Source organism: Pholis gunnellus (assembly GCF_910591455.1).
Source record: "Pholis gunnellus genome assembly, chromosome: 24".
In the NCBI taxonomy this organism is placed as follows: Eukaryota; Metazoa; Chordata; class Actinopteri; order Perciformes; family Pholidae; genus Pholis; species Pholis gunnellus.
Genome location: NC_136551.1, coordinates 490,001 through 510,000, shown reverse-complemented (window position 1 = coordinate 510,000; position 20,000 = coordinate 490,001). Strand labels below are relative to the sequence as shown.

General features: G+C 44.8%; 4 protein-coding genes across 6 annotated transcripts in view; 1 reads left to right on the top strand and 3 right to left on the bottom strand.

The window, feature by feature from the left end:
* Positions 1-3,457, bottom strand: part of LOC306715333 (solute carrier family 22 member 13) — a 6,747-nt gene extending 3,290 nt beyond the window's left edge. Inside the window, exons 1-6 of one of the 3 annotated variants that reach the window (XM_079185655.1) lie at positions 3,153-3,457; positions 2,629-2,726; positions 2,386-2,540; positions 1,014-1,182; positions 830-932; positions 622-755 (exon numbers count right to left, since the gene is read on the bottom strand). In XM_079185655.1, coding sequence (XP_079041781.1) covers positions 622-755; positions 830-932; positions 1,014-1,182; positions 2,386-2,540; positions 2,629-2,726; positions 3,153-3,368 — 875 coding nt within the window. In that variant the 5' untranslated portion in view covers positions 3,369-3,457. The remainder of the gene's footprint in view (positions 1-621; positions 756-829; positions 933-1,013; positions 1,183-2,385; positions 2,541-2,628; positions 2,727-3,152) is intronic. The other 2 variants (XM_079185656.1, XM_079185657.1) reach the window with 2 other exon arrangements.
* Positions 3,458-3,882: 425 nt separating this feature from the next.
* On the bottom strand, positions 3,883-6,092 carry LOC306715418 (required for drug-induced death protein 1-like). The gene is made up of 2 exons (XM_079185782.1): positions 5,783-6,092; positions 3,883-4,366 (listed from the first exon to the last, which is right to left on the bottom strand). The coding sequence occupies exons 1-2, from the start codon at positions 6,068-6,070 to the stop codon at positions 4,226-4,228; spliced, it is 429 nt and encodes a 142-aa protein (XP_079041908.1). The 5' UTR covers positions 6,071-6,092; the 3' UTR covers positions 3,883-4,225.
* Positions 6,093-7,593: 1,501 nt separating this feature from the next.
* Positions 7,594-16,948, bottom strand: LOC306715255 (uncharacterized protein; the record flags this gene model as incomplete). The annotated part of the gene is made up of 16 exons (XM_079185570.1): positions 7,594-7,729; positions 12,043-12,156; positions 12,232-12,317; positions 12,395-12,464; positions 13,693-13,796; positions 13,884-14,023; positions 14,119-14,170; positions 14,253-14,680; positions 14,769-14,815; positions 15,061-15,795; positions 15,893-16,045; positions 16,145-16,210; positions 16,277-16,342; positions 16,475-16,540; positions 16,607-16,672; positions 16,805-16,948. The coding sequence occupies 16 exons, from the start codon at positions 16,946-16,948 to the stop codon at positions 7,694-7,696; spliced, it is 2,373 nt and encodes a 790-aa protein (XP_079041696.1). The 3' UTR covers positions 7,594-7,693.
* Positions 16,949-18,523: 1,575 nt separating this feature from the next.
* lipt1 (lipoyltransferase 1) overlaps positions 18,524-20,000 on the top strand; it is a 2,497-nt gene continuing 1,020 nt past the window's right edge. Inside the window, exons 1-3 of the mRNA XM_079185915.1 lie at positions 18,524-18,541; positions 19,121-19,674; positions 19,746-19,967. Coding sequence (XP_079042041.1) covers positions 19,179-19,674; positions 19,746-19,967 — 718 coding nt within the window. The 5' untranslated portion in view covers positions 18,524-18,541; positions 19,121-19,178. The remainder of the gene's footprint in view (positions 18,542-19,120; positions 19,675-19,745; positions 19,968-20,000) is intronic.

Below are 20,000 nucleotides of genomic sequence, written 5' to 3'. Positions count from 1 at the left end.
TTTATTCTTGTAATATTATAAGCTATTTGTCGGAAAATGAAAATTTTATTCTTACAGGGTTCATTCTTTCAACCTGACAAAATATTGTAAATGTATTCTCCAAATGTTCCAACTTTATCCTCCAAGTATTGAAACTTGAATCTCCAAATATTACGGCTTTATTGTCAGAATATTACAACATTGTTCAAGAAATATTCTGACTTAATGTAAAAAATATGATTATTTAATTATCAAAATATTTATATTTATATATATATTTTTTATACTTCATATTATGTATTATAATTTCTTAACATATTATTATCCAACTTACAAAATAATCTAAATGTATTCTCAAAATACAGTATAACATTATCCTCAGGACATTACAACGTACTCAACTTTTATTATATATATATTAGTGCTGGGCAACGATTACAATTTTTAATCGTGATTAGCTGCCGGACGAACGGTTCTTGTCTTAAAAATGTCCGCTTAATAATAAAAATAAAACTGCGTTAAGGCGCGATAAAATAATTGTCGGCGTTAATTAATAAATGCGTTAACGCGTTAACTTGCCCAGTACTAAAATATATATATATATATATATATATATATATATATATATATATATATATATACCTGAGGTAGCTCATGACGAAGAGCCTCAGAAGCACAGTCGGATGTTTCAGGTGGATGATGTCACTGGGGGCGTGGCCTCCAGGTGGCTCCTCCTTCTGAGCCTCGCTGGCTTTCTGCAGGTCGGACTCCAACAGCTACACACAGAAAACACAACTCATTGACGAAACACTGACAGACTGAAACTGTGTGTGTGTGTGTTTGTGTTTACCAAGTCCAGACACTGTTCATCTGCAGGACTGTTGCAACGGTAACAGTCCAGAACATCCGTCCTCCTCTTCAGCAACAACCAGCGAGGAGACTCTGGGATCGAACTGGAACAGGAAAGGGAGCTGTTAACAATCCTCAAAGGCCAAAGCAGACAGACGGGTAGACAGACAGACGGGTGCTCCTACAGGTAGAGCGGCAGACAGACGAGCTGAGGCACGGCCATCGACAGGTGCAGCTGTCTCCAGGTGGTGCTGAGCCAGGCCAGCGGAGCTCCGCCCATCGTCCCCAGGCTGAAGCAGAACGTCAGGAAGGCCGACGCCCAGAGCCGAGCGGCCGGATGCGTCCACTCCACGGCTGTGGATAAAACAAACGCCCAAATTATACCCGGCTCACTTTGGGGAACCAGGCGGAATGAATCCCATTCTCAGCTGATCACAAAACAATAATTCTATAATTTATCGTCTTTCAATGGAATCGTATCGCGATGAAATCGTACTTCGAGATGTCATGATAAATAATTAGTTTGCTTTATTATTATTTATTGTTTACGGCGTGTCGTTCTCTCTGACCAATCAGATCGGGAACATTTTTTACTTCCCTTTTCTAGTACCGGCTCAGATCACCGGGAACCTCAACCTACGTGGTACCATAAAAAATAACCAGGTACTATGAAATATATACGAGGAACCAAGTGGACCTCTGAAGATCTCTACTGACCACAGTCCTGCTCCCCCGAGGACGAACCCTGTTCATTTTAAAGACGCCTTTTACAACATGTTTAGTTGTGGAATAGGGGCTCTGGGATATAGACTGTCTATAAGAAGTGGACGTAGTCGTCGTGACGTCCCTCGTTGGTTTGTGGACTGCTTTTGAAGCCTCCAGTTCGTCGATTTGTCCGTCGCCATCTTGTCATTTTTGCAACCAGTGAACAGGAAGTGACCATATATGGACTGAGGAGGAGTGACGTAGAGACTCCGTATTCAATCACCGTGTAGCCCCGCCCCTAAAGCATCCCCTGCTTTATGGTCTGTGTGACTCTAAATGGACCATCATTTACTAAATGAACATCATGCTGTATTGAAGAAGACTTGAAACTAGAGATTGAGACCATAAACTCATGTTTACAATGTTTACTGAGGTAATAAATCAAGAGAGAAGTAGAGTCATTTTCTCATAGACTTCTATACAACCAGAGGAGTCGCCCCCTGGTGGACATTAGAGAGAATGCAGCTTTAACACATGAAGAACTGAACCGGAGGTTCCCACTTGGTCTGGAATCATCAGGATGTTGGTAGTAATGAACCTGCTGCCCTCCTTTCAGTCTCAACCAGAGGTCAGAGGTCAAAAAGCTGCTGGAAGCTGTCTTTCCTTATTGGCACTCGGTCTGGTCAGCAAGACTTTATCCGGGACACGAGTTCTTCATCGCCCTCGTGTCCTGCTGTGGTCCAATAAAACTCACCGGATGCCCAGTCAACCACGACCCAGTGAGGCCAGTTTGCTAACAGCGATACAGGAGCAAGAGGAGGAGGAGGAGGAGGTGGTGGTGGTTGTTGTTACCCAGACTGAAGGAGCAGATGTTGATGCAGCAGCAGCAAACGCCCGTCACGCAGCGAACGGCGAGGTAGAGGAAGGGCTGAGGAAAGACGGCGGGCACGAGCCCACAAACGGCGTGCACGAACACGGACACCAGCAGCACCATGCGCTTCCCGTACCTGCAGAACACAGCGGCGTGCAGAAGCTCGTTAAAGGCGGCGCAAGAAAAGCTGCAGATGAATTTGAAAGTGTTGGTTTGTGTCGTACCGGTCGGATAAGGCTCCTCCCACCAGAGATCCCAGCAGCAGACCGACCATGTAGAGAGTCTGACTGTACGCCAACCAGTCCGTCCACTCACACACTGACTGACACACACACACACACACACCACAACAATGTGTCCAAGTACACAATTAGGTTGCATCTAATTGTCCTTTTAGACCATTTATCTATATTCCTCTTTATGACACATTAAGACCTTTGAATCTCGTCCACACTTCTCACTCATTTGATTTGTATTCATTGTGTATTTGTGTATTTTGAAATGAGCTCTTTCACTATTACTCTGTGTGCCGAGACACATTTCTTGTGTAACGTGTTTGGCATTAACACGATGTTCCCTTCAGACGGAAACATTAACAGCTTCGTGTTGCACATTAACGTGGAAGATAATCTCTGCAGTTATTTGTTGTGTAACATAGTTTGTGACACCGACATCAGTTTTCACAGATACACACAGCTCAACTACATCTTTAAAGTGTGTGAATATTAAATAAAAGTTATAATCTTACAGGAATAAGGTGAACATCGCTCACGTCTCGGTTCCCGCTCTCCGGGACCTTGCCGGGCCGTGATTGGTTGACCCCGGCGTGGTCTTCTGTGCCATTGCCGTGGCCACAAGATGCTCCGACGACGGCGGCCGCGAAAACGTCGAGATAGAAAAGGAAAGAGATGGAGAAGAAGACGAGGGAGAGGCGCCAGTAGACGGACAGCTGCAGCGGAGACATGGCCAAGTCAAGTCTGGAACAAGTCTCTTATTTATTTTTATACTCCAGTTTTTCCTCTTAAAGGATGCATCACGACTCTGTGTTCCTGGTGTCTGGTTGAGCAGCTGCTGTTGACTTGACGTCAGATTTAAAGTGAACTTTCATCCACAAGTTCTCCCCCCGCCTCCTTCCCTTATAAGGCGGCTGGAGGACTTCCTGTGCAGTGATGCAGCGGCACCCTCTGGTCATCTAATGCGTTACATCTCGAGCAAAAGTCAGCCAGACTGAACGAATTCAAATGTTCATAAGATCAAAGAGATCAATGCAGTATCTCTCAGGTGATAAAAACAGGATTACAAAACAAACTACCAACAAACGTCACAAGATTTGTTGCAACAGGCTCAATAAAAAGGATTCCTCTTTTATTCAAACTGAGCTGAAGAACAAGAGACAGCAGGGACAAGGAGGCGGGATCGGTAGGGTTAGGATGGAAGGAGGTAGGGAATGAAATGAGGAGACACAGGAGAAACCTGAACACAAAGCAGATCCAGTTTAAGGGAACATTTATTGACGAAAACCCAGAAATTTGTAGTTTTCACACAAAAAAATAAGAACGAAATTATTATCACACATATTTTACACAATGTTGTATGAAAAACATATAATACATTTTATTTGTGTTATTTTTAATTGTAGTAAAATCCAAGACATTCCTTTTAAACAGATTATTATAAATAATGAATAATAAAGTCCTATTAAAACTAAAAGAAGACGAAAATGTCTTCGTGCTGCAGGTTGTCGTCCACATCAGTGGCTGTGTCCGTGTCCCATCATGCTTTGCTGTCCGTGTCCCATCATGCTTTGCTGTCCGTGTCCCATCATGCTTTGCTGCCGGCGGTTCTGTGAACCTCCGTCACCACGACGGACATCGCCGAGACGGGGGCGGAGTAAATCACGGCCATGTTTTGTATGCCGAGCACCAGACAGCGCCAGCTGAAACGCAGCGCTTTGCCCACATTCTGCCAGACGGAGAAATAAAAACTGAGTTAATGAGATCTGTTGTTCATTATCCCCAGAGGATAGCTAGCATAGCGTTCATGGTGATCCTCTGACTTCTCCTCTAGCGCCACCATGAGGTGAAGTTCTTTTATATCCAGTAAAAGCATCTTAGCGAATACTCGGTTCATTGTGTCCAGATATTCATGGTTCCCTTAAGATGTATTTCCCTATAGAGCATCACATCTAACGGGTGGATTGTCATGAGAGTTGGTCCAGACGTTCATGTTCCCCAGAGGATGAACCTTCCAGACTTTAGCACAATCACAAGGTTGACATTTAAAGTTTAAAGTGGAACGTCACAACAACTGTTTGGTGGATTGTAATGAAATGTGGTTCAGACATTCGTGTTCCCCAGAGGATACATTCTATTACATTCATCACTGCTGTGTTTCTATTTAGCTGATATTTCTTTCTTTTATGTGTTGTATATTTTATTTTCATTACTTATTTTATGAATATTAATATTTATGTTTACCTTTTAATTTCGTGACATAAGATATTTCCATTTTAATTTAGTTTTTATGGTTTATTTTAATTTTATGAGATTTCTTTGTTATATTTTATATTATTTTATTTCAGTGGATATTTAGTGGTATACATGTTTTACGTTTGGTTTGGTTTATATTAATTAAATGTTATTTGAATGTGTCCGATACTTTGGTTTGTTAATCAGGAACCTTTAGACGTGTTGATAATATAAATCTATCTCTGTGGACTGATTTCATTGTCAGGTACTCTACAGAAGTAATCTGAATACTTCGTCTTCTCTTCTGTGTATCTGTGTTTCACAGCCGGCTGATACAGTCGAGGTCAAAGGTCAATGTGAGTCAATGTTTAACAGATTCAAACCTGTGACTTCACCTCAAGCTAAAAACGCTTCAACTGGACAAACAGGCTGATAATTCATGTTTTTATATAAATATACACGACTTTAATTTAACAAACTCAGAACTCTACTTTCAGTATTTGATGCAGATTTTAACACTTTTTGTTTTTTTGTTAAAATGCTTTTAGTTTAAACAGAAATAAACTGAAAGTTTGACTTGAATTTGTTATTGTATTATAATAGTTCATATTAGTAGTGGTAACATTAATGTGTCTATTTCGTTGTGTATTTAAATCATAATATATACGTTTATAATTATTTATATTTTTTGGTATGTTTATTGATATTTTAGGTTTAATTCATATTTTAAAATGTGCTTTTATATATAAGATATGTATTAATTCTCATGTATATCTTTGTATTTTATTAATATTATTCTGTTATATATCATATTTTTTGTTTCTGTTTTTTTAATGTAAAGCATTGATTAACAGAACATGAATTATTCGTTATTAACCCCTTCAGGTCAAAGGCCATCCCTTCTTCTTACCTTCCTGTACTTCTTGAACTTCTTCTTCTTCTTCCTCTTCTTCTCCTCCTTCCTCCTCGTCCTCTCCTCTGGCGTCTCCTCCTCCTCCTCCTCCACCTCCTCGATCAGAGGTTCGTATCGATCCGGCAGGACGGAGAAAAAAACTTCCTTGGAGTTTTTCTGTTGCTTCTTCTTCTTCTCTGCCGGAGGAACCGTGTCCTCCTCTTCCTCCTTCTTCTTCTCCTCCTGCGCTCCCATCTCCTCGTTTCTCGTTGTTTCTCCTTTCTCCTCTGACCTCCTTGTGTTCATTGCAGGAGGACCTTTGGAGCGAGGAGGAGTCAAACTTTATTAACAGCCCGGAGCTCCCTTCAGACAGGAAACGGCGTAAAACGCACTAAAAGCCGGATCAGAAGAAGAATGTGGACTTTACTTTGTCTCACTCACCTCAGCAGCAGAGGTTTGTGCTGTTTTATCCTCTGGGTAGATTTTCTGTTTGTTTTACAGAATAAACACTGAAACACTGCGTCAACATCCAAAACTAGAAAAACGTCTTCTGTAGAAAAAAATTAATTTCTTTCAACAAGAGTTCGAATTTAAATCCTTTGAACTTGAAAAGGCAAGTTGTACACATGTGGTTAAGTTATTTTAACTTGAAACTGAGCTACAATAATGCATAAATGTGTTTGTTTGACTGATAATGTAAAACAATTCTTTGTTCTTTGTTTCAACTCGCTGTATCAAGTTCAAACAACAAGAGAACAAAAATGATGTTGAGACAACTAGAATATTACAGTTCAATGAACTTAAATGTATGAGATGAATCAAAGGCAGTCTGAGGAGAGAGTGAGACAGCTGAGGACACAGTGAGACACGAAACAGTGAGACAGCTGAGGACACAGTGAGACAGCTGAGGACACAGTGAGACAGGTGAGGACACAGTGAGACAGGTGAGGACGCAGTGAGACAGGTGAGGACGCAGTGAGACAGGTGAGGACGCAGTGAGACAGGTGAGGACACAGTGAGACAGGTGAGGACACAGTGAGACAGCTGAGGACACAGTGAGACAGGTGAGGACACAGTGAGACAGGTGAGGACACAGTGAGACAGGTGAGGACACAGTGAGACAGGTGAGGACACAGTGAGACAGGTGAGGACGCAGTGAGACAGGTGAGGACACAGTGAGACAGGTGAGGACGCAGTGAGACAGGTGAGGACACAGTGAGACAGGTGAGGACGCAGTGAGACAGGTGAGGACACAGTGAGACAGGTGAGGACGCAGTGAGACAGGTGAGGACGCAGTGAGACAGGTGAGGACACAGTGAGACAGGTGAGGACACAGTGAGACAGGTGAGGACGCAGTGAGACAGGTGAGGACACAGTGAGACAGCTGAGGACACAGTGAGACAGCTGAGGACACAGTGAGACAGCTGAGGACACAGTGAGACAGGTGAGGACATGCACCGTAGCCTACAGTACGAGGACACCCTGTACACGTACTTCATAGAGTAAAAGTTGTTTGAAGCATTTAAAGCTGTAAACAATGATTTCCTGAAGTGATGACATCATGATGTTAATGTAAAGATCTGCAGACGGACAGAAAGCTTGAAGCGTCTCATGTTTACTTCTCTTCGGCTGTAATAAGTGAAGTTGTGTTCGGCTTTAAAGAGCCAGAGGGAGGAGAGGAAAGAACAATATCTAACATACCTGAGAGCTGCTCAGGCTGAAGTCAGTCTGAGAGGAAACAAAGATGGCTCCCTTTAAATCCTTTAAATCATGTGTTTAAGAACATAATAACTAAACATGTAGAGGAAAGAAACACACGACGATCAATGAGTGTACGAGCTTTAATAATGAACTGTACAGGACATACAGTATATATACTGTATGTGTACATATAGATGTAATATATTTATCTATATGTGTGTATGTGGCTCATGATGCAGCGTGAGATCTCGATGACTTTTGACCCTGGAAAGAAACAGATGAAGAGAAGTGAGAACAAACATCGTAAACTTGATCAGGTCGTTTATCGAGTCTGAAACAAAAACATTAAAAATAACAGTTAATGAGAAGATCAATAATTATCACGACACCCTTTATGGATAAAAGTATGTATATGACTTGGGACTTGTGGTCTTGACTTGGGTCTCATGGTCTTGACTTGGGTCTCATGGTCTTGACTTGGGTCTCATGGTCTTGACTTGGGTCTCATGGTCTTGATTTGGGACTTGTAGTCTTGACTTGGGTCTCATGGTCTTGACTTGGGTCTCATGGTCTTGATTTGGGACTTGTAGTCTTGACTTGGGTCTCATGGTCTTGACTTGGGACTTGTAGTCTTGACTTGGGTCTCATGGTCTTGACTTGGGTCTCATGGTCTTGATATGGGACTTGTAGTCTTGACTTGGGTCTCATGGTCTTGACTTGGGACTTGTAGTCTTGACTTGGGTCTCATGGTCTTGACTTGGGTCTCATGGTCTTGATATGGGACTTGTAGTCTTGACTTGGGTCTCATGGTCTTGATATGGGACTTGTAGTCTTGACTTGGGTCTCATGGTCTTGATCTGGGACTTATGGTCTTGACTTGGGTCTTATGGTCTTGATCTGGGACTTGTAGTCTTGACTTGGGTCTCATGGTCTTGACTTGGGTCTCATGGTCTTGATATGGGACTTGTAGTCTTGACTTGGGTCTCATGGTCTTGACTTGGGTCTCATGGTCTTGATTTGGGACTTGTAGTCTTGACTTGGGTCTCATGGTCTTGACTTGGGACTTGTAGTCTTGACTTGGGTCTCATGGTCTTGACTTGGGTCTCATGGTCTTGATATGGGACTTGTAGTCTTGACTTGGGTCTCATGGTCTTGACTTGGGACTTGTAGTCTTGACTTGGGTCTCATGGTCTTGACTTGGGTCTCATGGTCTTGATATGGGACTTGTAGTCTTGACTTGGGTCTCATGGTCTTGACTTGGGACTTGTAGTCTTGACTTGGGTCTCATGGTCTTGACTTGGGTCTCATGGTCTTGATATGGGACTTGTAGTCTTGACTTGGGTCTCATGGTCTTGATATGGGACTTGTAGTCTTGACTTGGGTCTCATGGTCTTGATCTGGGACTTATGGTCTTGACTTGGGTCTTATGGTCTTGATCTGGGACTTGTAGTCTTGACTTGGGTCTCATGGTCTTGACTTGGGTCTCATGGTCTTGATATGGGACTTGTAGTCTTGACTTGGGTCTCATGGTCTTGACTTGGGTCTCATGGTCTTGATTTGGGACTTGTAGTCTTGACTTGGGTCTCATGGTCTTGATCTGGGACTTGTAGTCTTGACTTGGGTCTCATGGTCTTGACTTGGGACTTATGGTCTTGACTTGGGACTTGTAGTCTTGACTTGGGTCTCATGGTCTTGACTTGGGACTTGTAGTCTTGACTTGGGTCTCATGGTCTTGATCTGGGACTTGTAGTCTTGACTTGGGTCTCATGGTCTTGATCTGGGACTTATGGTCTTGACTTGGGTCTCATGGTCTTGATTTGGGACTTGTAGTCTTGACTTGGGTCTCATGGTCTTGATCTGGGACTTGTAGTCTTGACTTGGGTCTCATGGTCTTGATCTGGGACTTGTAGTCTTGACTTGGGTCTCATGGTCTTGATCTGGGACTTGTAGTCTTGACTTGGGTCTCATGGTCTTGATCTGGGACTTATGGTCTTGACTTGGGTCTCATGGTCTTGATCTGGGACTTGTAGTCTTGACTTGGGTCTCATGGTCTTGACTTGGGACTTGTAGTCTTGACTTGGGTCTCATGGTCTTGACTTGGGTCTCATGGTCTTGATATGGGACTTGTAGTCTTGACTTGGGTCTCATGGTCTTGACTTGGGACTTGTAGTCTTGACTTGGGTCTCATGGTCTTGACTTGGGTCTCATGGTCTTGATATGGGACTTGTAGTCTTGACTTGGGTCTCATGGTCTTGATATGGGACTTGTAGTCTTGACTTGGGTCTCATGGTCTTGATCTGGGACTTATGGTCTTGACTTGGGTCTTATGGTCTTGATCTGGGACTTGTAGTCTTGACTTGGGTCTCATGGTCTTGACTTGGGTCTCATGGTCTTGATATGGGACTTGTAGTCTTGACTTGGGTCTCATGGTCTTGACTTGGGTCTCATGGTCTTGATTTGGGACTTGTAGTCTTGACTTGGGTCTCATGGTCTTGACTTGGGACTTGTAGTCTTGACTTGGGTCTCATGGTCTTGACTTGGGTCTCATGGTCTTGATATGGGACTTGTAGTCTTGACTTGGGTCTCATGGTCTTGACTTGGGACTTGTAGTCTTGACTTGGGTCTCATGGTCTTGACTTGGGTCTCATGGTCTTGATATGGGACTTGTAGTCTTGACTTGGGTCTCATGGTCTTGACTTGGGACTTGTAGTCTTGACTTGGGTCTCATGGTCTTGACTTGGGTCTCATGGTCTTGATATGGGACTTGTAGTCTTGACTTGGGTCTCATGGTCTTGATATGGGACTTGTAGTCTTGACTTGGGTCTCATGGTCTTGATCTGGGACTTATGGTCTTGACTTGGGTCTTATGGTCTTGATCTGGGACTTGTAGTCTTGACTTGGGTCTCATGGTCTTGACTTGGGTCTCATGGTCTTGATATGGGACTTGTAGTCTTGACTTGGGTCTCATGGTCTTGACTTGGGTCTCATGGTCTTGATTTGGGACTTGTAGTCTTGACTTGGGTCTCATGGTCTTGATCTGGGACTTGTAGTCTTGACTTGGGTCTCATGGTCTTGACTTGGGACTTATGGTCTTGACTTGGGACTTGTAGTCTTGACTTGGGTCTCATGGTCTTGACTTGGGACTTGTAGTCTTGACTTGGGTCTCATGGTCTTGATCTGGGACTTGTAGTCTTGACTTGGGTCTCATGGTCTTGATCTGGGACTTATGGTCTTGACTTGGGTCTCATGGTCTTGATTTGGGACTTGTAGTCTTGACTTGGGTCTCATGGTCTTGATCTGGGACTTGTAGTCTTGACTTGGGTCTCATGGTCTTGATCTGGGACTTGTAGTCTTGACTTGGGTCTCATGGTCTTGATCTGGGACTTGTAGTCTTGACTTGGGTCTCATGGTCTTGATCTGGGACTTATGGTCTTGACTTGGGTCTCATGGTCTTGATCTGGGACTTGTAGTCTTGACTTGGGTCTCATGGTCTTGATCTGGGACTTGTAGTCTTGACTTGGGTCTCATGGTCTTGATCTGGGACTTGTCTAATCTCACAGAATCAAACACTGAAACACGAAGCTGAAAGTGAATCAAACTGATCAAAATCTAAATGACTAAATGAAGCCGATAGAAATCGTTGAAGTTGACCGAATGAATAGAAACGACACTGATGGAAAAATAGAGTTGAGTCATTGAGGTCTGAACCCCCCCCCCCCCCACCACACCACACACACACACACACACACACACACACACACACACACACACCACACACACACACACACACACACACACACACACACACACACACACACACACACACACACACACACACACACCACCACACACACACACACACACACACACACACACACACACACACACACACACACACACACAAACACACACACACAAGTTAAATGTCAAGTCACAGTTTGTTCAGAACGTGTCGGCCCTAACAGGAAGTGTGTGTTTCGTTGTGTGTATTTTAAGCTTCGGTGTGGTGGCGTGTTTTTTTAATTCACTCAGTTTCATTTGTGTTCACATGACTAAAGTTACTGTAATAAAACACAGAAGCAACTGTGAAAATACGGTTATAAACCGTCAAAATGCATTGAAGGACATGTAAACAACAACATATCTATTTTAATATACATTAATATGTTTCAAGTGTTTGTATCATGAAAACAACTTGTTTTAATGAACAAGTAGCAAAAGTATAAGCACTCATTATATATATGTATATATATATATTTATATATATATATATATATATATATATATATATTATTACTGGATTATAGTTATTGATGCAGTAATGTTTTAAAGCTGGTAAAGGTGGAGTTATTTAATGACTTTATATGCTGCTGATATTCTAATCTATAATAATACATCATCATGTATTAGTTGATTATATGTTATATTAATGATCTTTATGTGTAAAGTACAAAGTACAAAGTAGTACAAAGAAGTACAAAGTTGCACGAAATGGAAATAATCAAGAAATGTGACGTGCAGTACTTTTGTGTTTTTTAAGTTTTTTAACTTAAAAATGAAGTTCTGTTTTTTCTTACATTTGTGTCGGGCAGAGAGACGGTCAGCCCAGCCGGGGTCCTGGTGCTCAGACTCAGCTTCCTCTTCCACAGGTAATAGAACTCCACACACTGAGAAAGTGACTTAGTCTGAACCTGAACACACAGTAACACCAGATTACACACAGAGGGCTACACACTGGAGCGGGCGTTGTTCGTGTCTGAACTCACGGCTTTCTGGATTCTGCTGAAGTCTTTGTGGTGTCGCTGCAGGGATTTAACCAGCAACCTCTTCTCTGCTGCGCTCCAACTGACGACTGTAACACACATTTAACATCAGGAGTAAATCCACTTTGTGGAAACATCGATGGGCTGCAGGCATTGAACAGAGTACCTGGATGCCGGTGAGCTGCGTGGTTGTTGTTGGAGGTCTCAGGCGGTGACAGCAGCTTCTCCACCGTCAGCTGGAGGAACAAAAACAAAGGCCTCAGTGTTACTGCGGCTGTTTGTAGATTCGGAAAACTAAAGTGAAAAAGGAAGCTCGGACACTTGATGGACATCAACAAAAAACTGTTACGTCTGATTAGTTTTTAATAAGTCTCTTGATTTGGGACTAGTTGGTCTTGGCCTGGTACTTAACTTAATCCTGCCTTAGGGCTGCCTGGACTTGGCTTGGGACTTGTTGGTCTAAAGTTATTGATCTTGAATTGGGACTTGGGTCTTGTTGGTCTTTACTTAGGACTTGCCTTGGGTCTTGTTGGTCTTGCCTTGGGTCTTGTTGGTCTTTACTTAGGACTCGCCTTGGGACTTGTTGGTCTTTACTTAGGACTCGCCTTGGGACTTGTTGGTCTTGCCTTGGGACTTGTTGGTCTTTACTTAGGACTCGCCTTGGGTCTTGTTGGTCTTTACTTAGGACTCGCCTTGGGTCTTGTTGGTCTTTACTTAGGACTCGCCTTGGGACTTGTTGGTCTTGCCTTGGGACTTGTTGGTGTTGCCTTGGGACTTGTTGGTCTTGCCTTGGGACTTGTTGGTCTTTACTTAGGACTTGCCTTGGGACTTGTTGGTCTTGCCTTGGGACTTGTTGGTCTTGCCTTGGGACTTGTTGGTCTTTACTTAGGACTCGCCTTGGGTCTTGTTGGTCTTTACTTAGGACTCGCCTTGGGACTTGTTGGTCTTGCCTTGGGACTTGTTGGTCTTGCCTTGGGACTTGTTGGTCTTGCCTTGGGACTTGTTGGTCTTGCCTTGGGACTTGTTGGTCTTTACTTAGGACTTGCCTTGGGACTTGTTGGTCTTGCCTTGGGACTTGTTGGTCTTTACTTAGGACTTGCCTTGGGACTTGTTGGTCTTGCCTTGGGACTTGTTGGTCTTGCCTTGGGACTTGTTGGTTTTTACTTAGGACTTGTTAGTCTTGACTGAATACTAGAACTTGGACTTGATTCAGGACCTGCTGGTCAATGCTTTAGACTTTATTTGGGTCTTTACTCAGGATCTGACTCGAGACCTAACTTGGGACTTGTTGTTCTGAGCTTGGGGCTGATGTGAGGACATGCTTAGCCTAGCTTAGCATTAAGACTGGAAGCAGGTGGAAAATGCTAGCCAAAAGAGACCCAAAGTTGTTGACTTCTTATTTCCTAAATGATCCCTATTCTATCCTCATCTCACAGTTTGGATCAACAGCCAATGATATTTTACCAGGAAGTCTCCTCTGCACTCTGATAGGACATCAAGGGCAACCTCTGGGCTGGCCCCGCCCCCTGGCACCACGCTGGAGCGAACCATCGTCAACAGAGCTTCAACTGGACAAACAAAGCGTCAGTTATACAAATCGTCCAAAGCTAATCATCACTATAACAACAACAAGAACATTTGTGTGTTTGTCCCACCTCTGTGTTGACTGACGGGACGCTCCAGCTCGTCCCATGGCGTCCACAGCAGCAATGCATTGTGGGAGTCGGAGTCTGCATCTTTTCGAATGCGCAGCGGCGGGATTTCCGCCTGGAAGCGCCGCCCTTCATTGATCCGCCTGTGATTGACAAGCTCAGTGTTGAAAAAGCATCATCAGCATTGTGAGAAAAATGTTATATACGATTTTTTTGCTGTTAAATATTTTTTACGTACGGCTGATTGATTAGTGTCCTGGCAGGAGGGGAGGCCGTCGCCACGAGTCCTTCTGCCAATCAGACGCAGAAAGTTCAACATCACTGCCTGCTTCCTGCTTCTTGGTGTCGCTAGCAGGACTTGTTTTTACTTACTGCGGTTGTTGTTGTTCAGCCTCACGTTCTGGACTCTCTGTTGCCCCCTGGTGGCGAGGGAGCAGTACAACCCCGGCCCCGCCCTGGTGGGACACAGCACGGGCGGAGGGGTGTAGTGTGCACCGTCATCACCTGCCTTACCACCGTCCTCATCCTCGTCTTCCTCTTGGCGCAACAGGCTGCGGTAGAGCGGCGTGTCGCCTCCCGCGGTTGGAGACGGGCGTCTGCACCTCCTCGTCTGTCCACCGCGACACGGCTTGGCCGGGCCTCCGGATTGGACGGGCACGGAGACGGGCATCACCATGGAGGCGGAGGGTTGGACCACTGGGTTCAAGCATGATGCCGATCTGGAGCCGCTGTGGGAACGCATGTGTCCGTTCAACGCCGGCAGACTCCTGAAATCCCGCTTACACACCAAACACAGCAGCCTATAACACACACACACACACACACGTTAGAATAGATCACACGAGATCATCATCATCATCATCATCCTCTCATTGTCAGTCAGGTTACCTGGACTTTAGAACCTGGGTGATGGTTTCAGGTTGTGGTCGTTTCATCTGAAAATGAACAGAAACGATTTAAATCAATTTGAAAAACACAATTTAACAATAAAATAAGGCTAAAACTGATGGTGTAATATATTGTTTTGTTTATTGAAGCCTTTTATTAACTACTTTAATGATTTACTTCTTCATGCACTTGTTTATTAACACACTTACTTTACTCACAAATTACCAACTTGTTTATTACTTACTTACTTAATTTTCAAATTAACATGATTACAATTAAGAACTTTGATTACCTTTTGTGTATCTCCACCTCCTCTTCTTCTTCCTCCTCTGCTTCCTCTTCCTCTTCCTCCTCTTCCTCCACTCTCCTCTCTCCAGCTCAGCCCAGCAGAGAGGCCTGGAGACTGGGCAGCGCTGCTGAAGTCCTGGCCTCCTCCATGTGGAGAGAAACGGCTCTCCGTGGTGTCGAGGACGCCCGTCTGGTCCAGGATCTGCTCACTTCTGCTCTGCTGGAGGTGTCTGGATGTCTGATGCGGGTGGTGCAGACAGCTGAGGGTTTCATCTCTGCTCAGCTCTTGTATGTTCAAGTCTAGTCTCTCTGTCCTGGGATGCATTTGAGGACCGGGGCTGGAGAAAGTTGGGGTTTGTGGATAATGAGGACTCGGACCAGGAGTGGTGGGGCTGCAGAAGGGCTGGGGCGCATAGTCATCAAGGTAACCGTCATGGAAGAACTGGGTGCCGGAGAAGTCTTCAGCGGATGGCGAGTTGAACTCCATGGAGCTCCATCTCCCCAGAGCGACTCCTCCAGTCATGGGGCCCAGTGGAGGGCACTGCAGCTGGGCTGGAGGTGGCCTCCAGGTGCCCTGAACCGGACCAGACAGGTTACCCGGTCCATAGATGCCACTGGAGAGGTGTGTGTGAGTGTTGTAGGGCAGTCTGTGTGGGTTCTCCCATTCATCTTGGTGGTGAGTCACACCAGTGCTGAACTGGTTCTGGTTCTGGAGATTCAGGTGGGCAGTGCTCTGACTCTGTTTTGGACACAGATACATAATATCGTTGTGATCAATAATCAGCTGACTTTCTGGTTTGTTTCTTTTGTTGGAAAAGAATGGGCGACTGTCTTACCTGGTAACCGAAGCTCTTGAGCAGGTAGGAAAGTTCAGAAGGTGGTTCAGCTCTGCTCCGATCTGGATTAACTAAACCCGGGTCTTGATTGTAGCGGTAGTGCTGGTGTGGGGAGGTTTCTTGGGACTGGGGTGCAAGGGGAGGGTAGGTTACCTGGGGATGAGGTAGATAATGAGAGGAGGTTACCTGGGGATGGGGTACAAGGTGAGGGGAGGTTACCTGGGGATGGGGTGCAAGGTGAGGGGAGGTTACCTGGGGATGGAGTGCAAGGTGAGGGGAGGTTCCCTGGGGATGGAGTGCAAGGTGAGGGGAGGTTCCCTGGGGATGGGGTGCAAGGTGAGGGGAGGTTACCTGGGTATGGGGTAGATAATGAGAGGAGGTTACCTGGGTATGAGGTGCAAGGGGAGGGGAGGTTCCCTGGGTATGGGGTGCAAGGTGAGGGGAGGTTACCTGGGTATGGGGTGCAAGGTGAGGGGAGGTTACCTGGGTATGGGGTAGATAATGAGAGGAGGTTACCTGGGTATGAGGTGCAAGGTGAGGGGAGGTTCCCTGGGTATGGGGTGCAAGGTGAGGGGAGGTTACCTGGGGATGGGGTGCAAGGTGAAGGGAGGTTCCCTGGGTATGGGGTGCAAGGTGAGGGGAGGTTACCTGGGGATGGGGTGCAAGGTGAGGGGAGGTTACCTGGGGATGAGGTGCAAGGTGAGGGGAGGTTACCTGGGGATGAGGTGCAAGGTGAGGGGAGGTTCCCTGGGGATGGGGTGCAAGGTGAGGGGAGGTTACCTGGGGATGGGGTGCAAGGTGAGGGGAGGTTACCTGGGGATGGGGTAGATAATGAGGGGAGGTTCCCTGGGGATGGGGTGCAAGGTGAGGGGAGGTTCCCTGGGTATGGGGTGCAAGGTGAGGGGAGGTTACCTGGGGATGGGGTGCAAGGTGAGGGGAGGTTCCCTGGGGATGGGGTGCAAGGTGAGGGGAGGTGAAGGGAGATGACTGGGATGGAGAGGAGTGATGGATGATGGGAGGAGGAGGGGAGGAGGAAAATGGCCACCAGTCAGACATGATGTCACACACACCTGTTAACACTGAGTGTGTTTAAGTGCATGATTGTGTGTGTGTGTGTGTGTGTGTTGTGTTCATGTGAATCTTAGGATCTGCAGAAAGACACAAAGGAAGTCAGGTTAGTAACATTTTACGTAATAAACAGGAAACTCAGCCCAGAGAAACTTGTTGTTCATGTTGATGGAGTTTGTTTTACTGTAAATGCTGAACTGAAGATATAGACGAGTTGTGTTACTGATGACATGCAGACCTCACAGCAGCTACATGTGTGAATACGTGTGATAAGAGGACACTTCTCAGAATTCACACCCAGAGACGGATACAACTCAACTTCTCTTAAAGGGACACTTCTGGTTCTGAGATATTCTACTTTGAGTTCGTTCGTTTACATCATTCACGAGATAAACACTTTGATCAGTTCTGTCCAGAAGTCATCGTTTAAATCCTACAACTTCTATAAGCATCACATGTTTTGTAAAACAGTGAATTTAAATCATTTATTGTGCCGTACATGAGGATTAAAAGTAGAAATCATGAATAAGAACAATCGGAGGATAACATCATTGATGTAACGTCAAGATTTAGTTTGAAATAAAGTCAAAATAAAATCACCTCTCACCTGAAACATCATCGACTGCAACTGACTGGCTCTGTGAGAGAGAGTGTGTGTGTGTGTGTGTGTGTGTGTGTGTGTGTGTGTGTGTGTGTGTGTGTGTGTGTGTGAGAGTGTGTGTGAGTGTGTGTGTTGTCAGGATGTGGTCACATGCTCTTCCTCTCTCTGGTCGACTGTCTGCTTCTTCCTCATGATGATGATGAGACGGAAGAGCTCAAACAAATTAAGATGAGAAGTTTGATTGTCAATAAAATCCACATATGTGAGACGACATAACAACAACGACTAAATATGTAAGATGTGTAGATAAAACACAGCAGTAAAGGTTATAAATACAGTTATAACACAGTTATTATAGAGGATGTGCTAACGAAAGGTGATTCAAAGTAAAAACAGTTCAATAATAATTACTGTGGAAAATATCAAATTAAAATAGAAGATTAATGTATAAACAAATGCAAATGCTGATTGTGCAACGCCTTATAGAGCCACTCAAATAAAGTGTTCATTGTACAATGATGTATATATATAATAAAATAATAATATAATATAGTAAATGCATCAGTATATCCAACCTAAATGTATATTTAAATTACAAATTACAGGAACCTGAATAAAGACTTACAGAAACTACATTTTTATTCATATTATTGATACAAATGTTTTCGTTAAAAAAGGAGGAGTTTTTAGGAGTGTTTGTAAATTATTGTTCAATAAAGCAACTTTTTTCTTATAATTGGAACTTTTCTCAGGCAGATCACCAGCGGAGCACGGTGCCTTTTAAGTGTGGGACCGAGGTCAAACACAAACCGGAAAATTATGCGTTCCATGTGATCTTTTTACCCTTCAGAATAAAGGCGAAGAACGAGGGGCAACGCAATACAATCACTGTGTTTTCTTCTGCCTGTCGCTTTTATTTTGAAATTTGACAGCGGAAGTTAATTCTCCGTCCTTTCACCGGTCTCTCTTCTTCGGTTCAGGTCAGCAAGTAAAACAGACCATAATATTATTTTAGTTTTATATATATATATATATAACTGTTAACTTACGGTTGTTCAGTAAAATATAAATCATTATAAATAATTAAATATAAATAATTAAAGTTGATTTGGTTTTCAGTGACAACAGCGAGTTTACGGCGAAGCTAAATGCTACAGCTAATGCTAATGCTACAGCTAACAAACAGAGGTTGTGCTAACAGCTACGCTAACTGCAGGACGTTTACATAATATTCTTGGTAGTTTAATCATGAAATATAATAAAGTACACTGTACACATTCACGGTTATTGTACTGTACTTGAGTACTTGTTTGTTCTGCTACTTTATACTACATCTCAGAGGTACATCTTGTACTTTTTACTGTACTACATTTATATTTTAGTAGAATTTAAAGATCATTAAATATAAATATAATGAACTAATAAATGATGATGTATTTTTTTAGATGTATAAAGTGTAAACATCAGTAATATTATGTAGATTATTCTGCTTAATGTGTACTTTTACCTTTGGTACTTAAAGTGTACTCAAATGTTTTATTATGTATTCTTATTCTCAGAGTGACTTCCTGGTGTCCAGATGTCCAACATCTGGAGCTAGGAGCTGTTGAAGCCAGGATGTCCCACGTCAGGAGGACGTTGTCTCTCTGCAGGAGCCGCTCAGGTTCCCTCCAGCAGGCTCGGACAAGCTCCGCCTCCATCGGCGGCGGGGGGGGCCTGGTCCTGCAGTCCCGGTCCACCGACGTGTTCCAGAACCTGGCTCTGGAGGGCTGGATCGACGCCAACGTGGACCTGGAGCGTCGCGGCGTCCTGCTGCTGTGGAGGAACCGGCCGTCCGTGGTCATCGGGCGCCACCAGAACCCGTGGACCGAGTGCAACCTGCCGGCCATGAGGAGCGCCGGCGTCCCTCTGGCTCGCCGGCGGAGCGGCGGGGGAACCGTGTTCCACGACCTCGGGAACCTCAACCTGACGTTCTTCTCCTCCAAGAAGACCTACGACCGTCAGAGGAACCTGAGGATCGTCACGGAGGCCCTGAGGAGGATCCGTCCGGAGCTGGACGTCCGGGCCACCGAGCGCTTCGACATTCTGCTCAACGGACACTTCAAGATCTCTGGTAGGATGACTACGTATCCCAGAGTGCACTGCAGCAGAAACATGTACCCATAAACTTGATGTCGTTGACAGGAAGTGCGTCCCGACTGAGCAGGAAGTCGTCGTACCACCACTGCACCCTGCTGCACTCCGCCGACCGCTCCGCCCTCGCCGCCGTGCTCCGCCCCTCTTGTCCCGGTATCGATAGCAACGCCACGCCCAGCGTGCCGTCGCCCGTCGCCAACCTTCTAGACCACGCCCCCACGCTGCAGTGGGAGGAGCTACTGGAGGCAGTGGTGCACCAGTACAATGCAGGTGAATCTACTGGTGGTGGTGTGGGCTCTGTGG

Coding starts and splice junctions, on each gene's coding strand:
- LOC306715418 (XM_079185782.1), bottom strand. CDS start 6,070: ATGAACACAAGGAGGTCAGAGGAGAAAGGAGAAACAACGAGAAACGAG. Junction 4,367..5,782: donor AGTTCAAGAAGTACAGGAAG/GTAAGAAGAAGG, acceptor TCCGTCTGGCAG/AATGTGGGCAAAGCGCTGCG.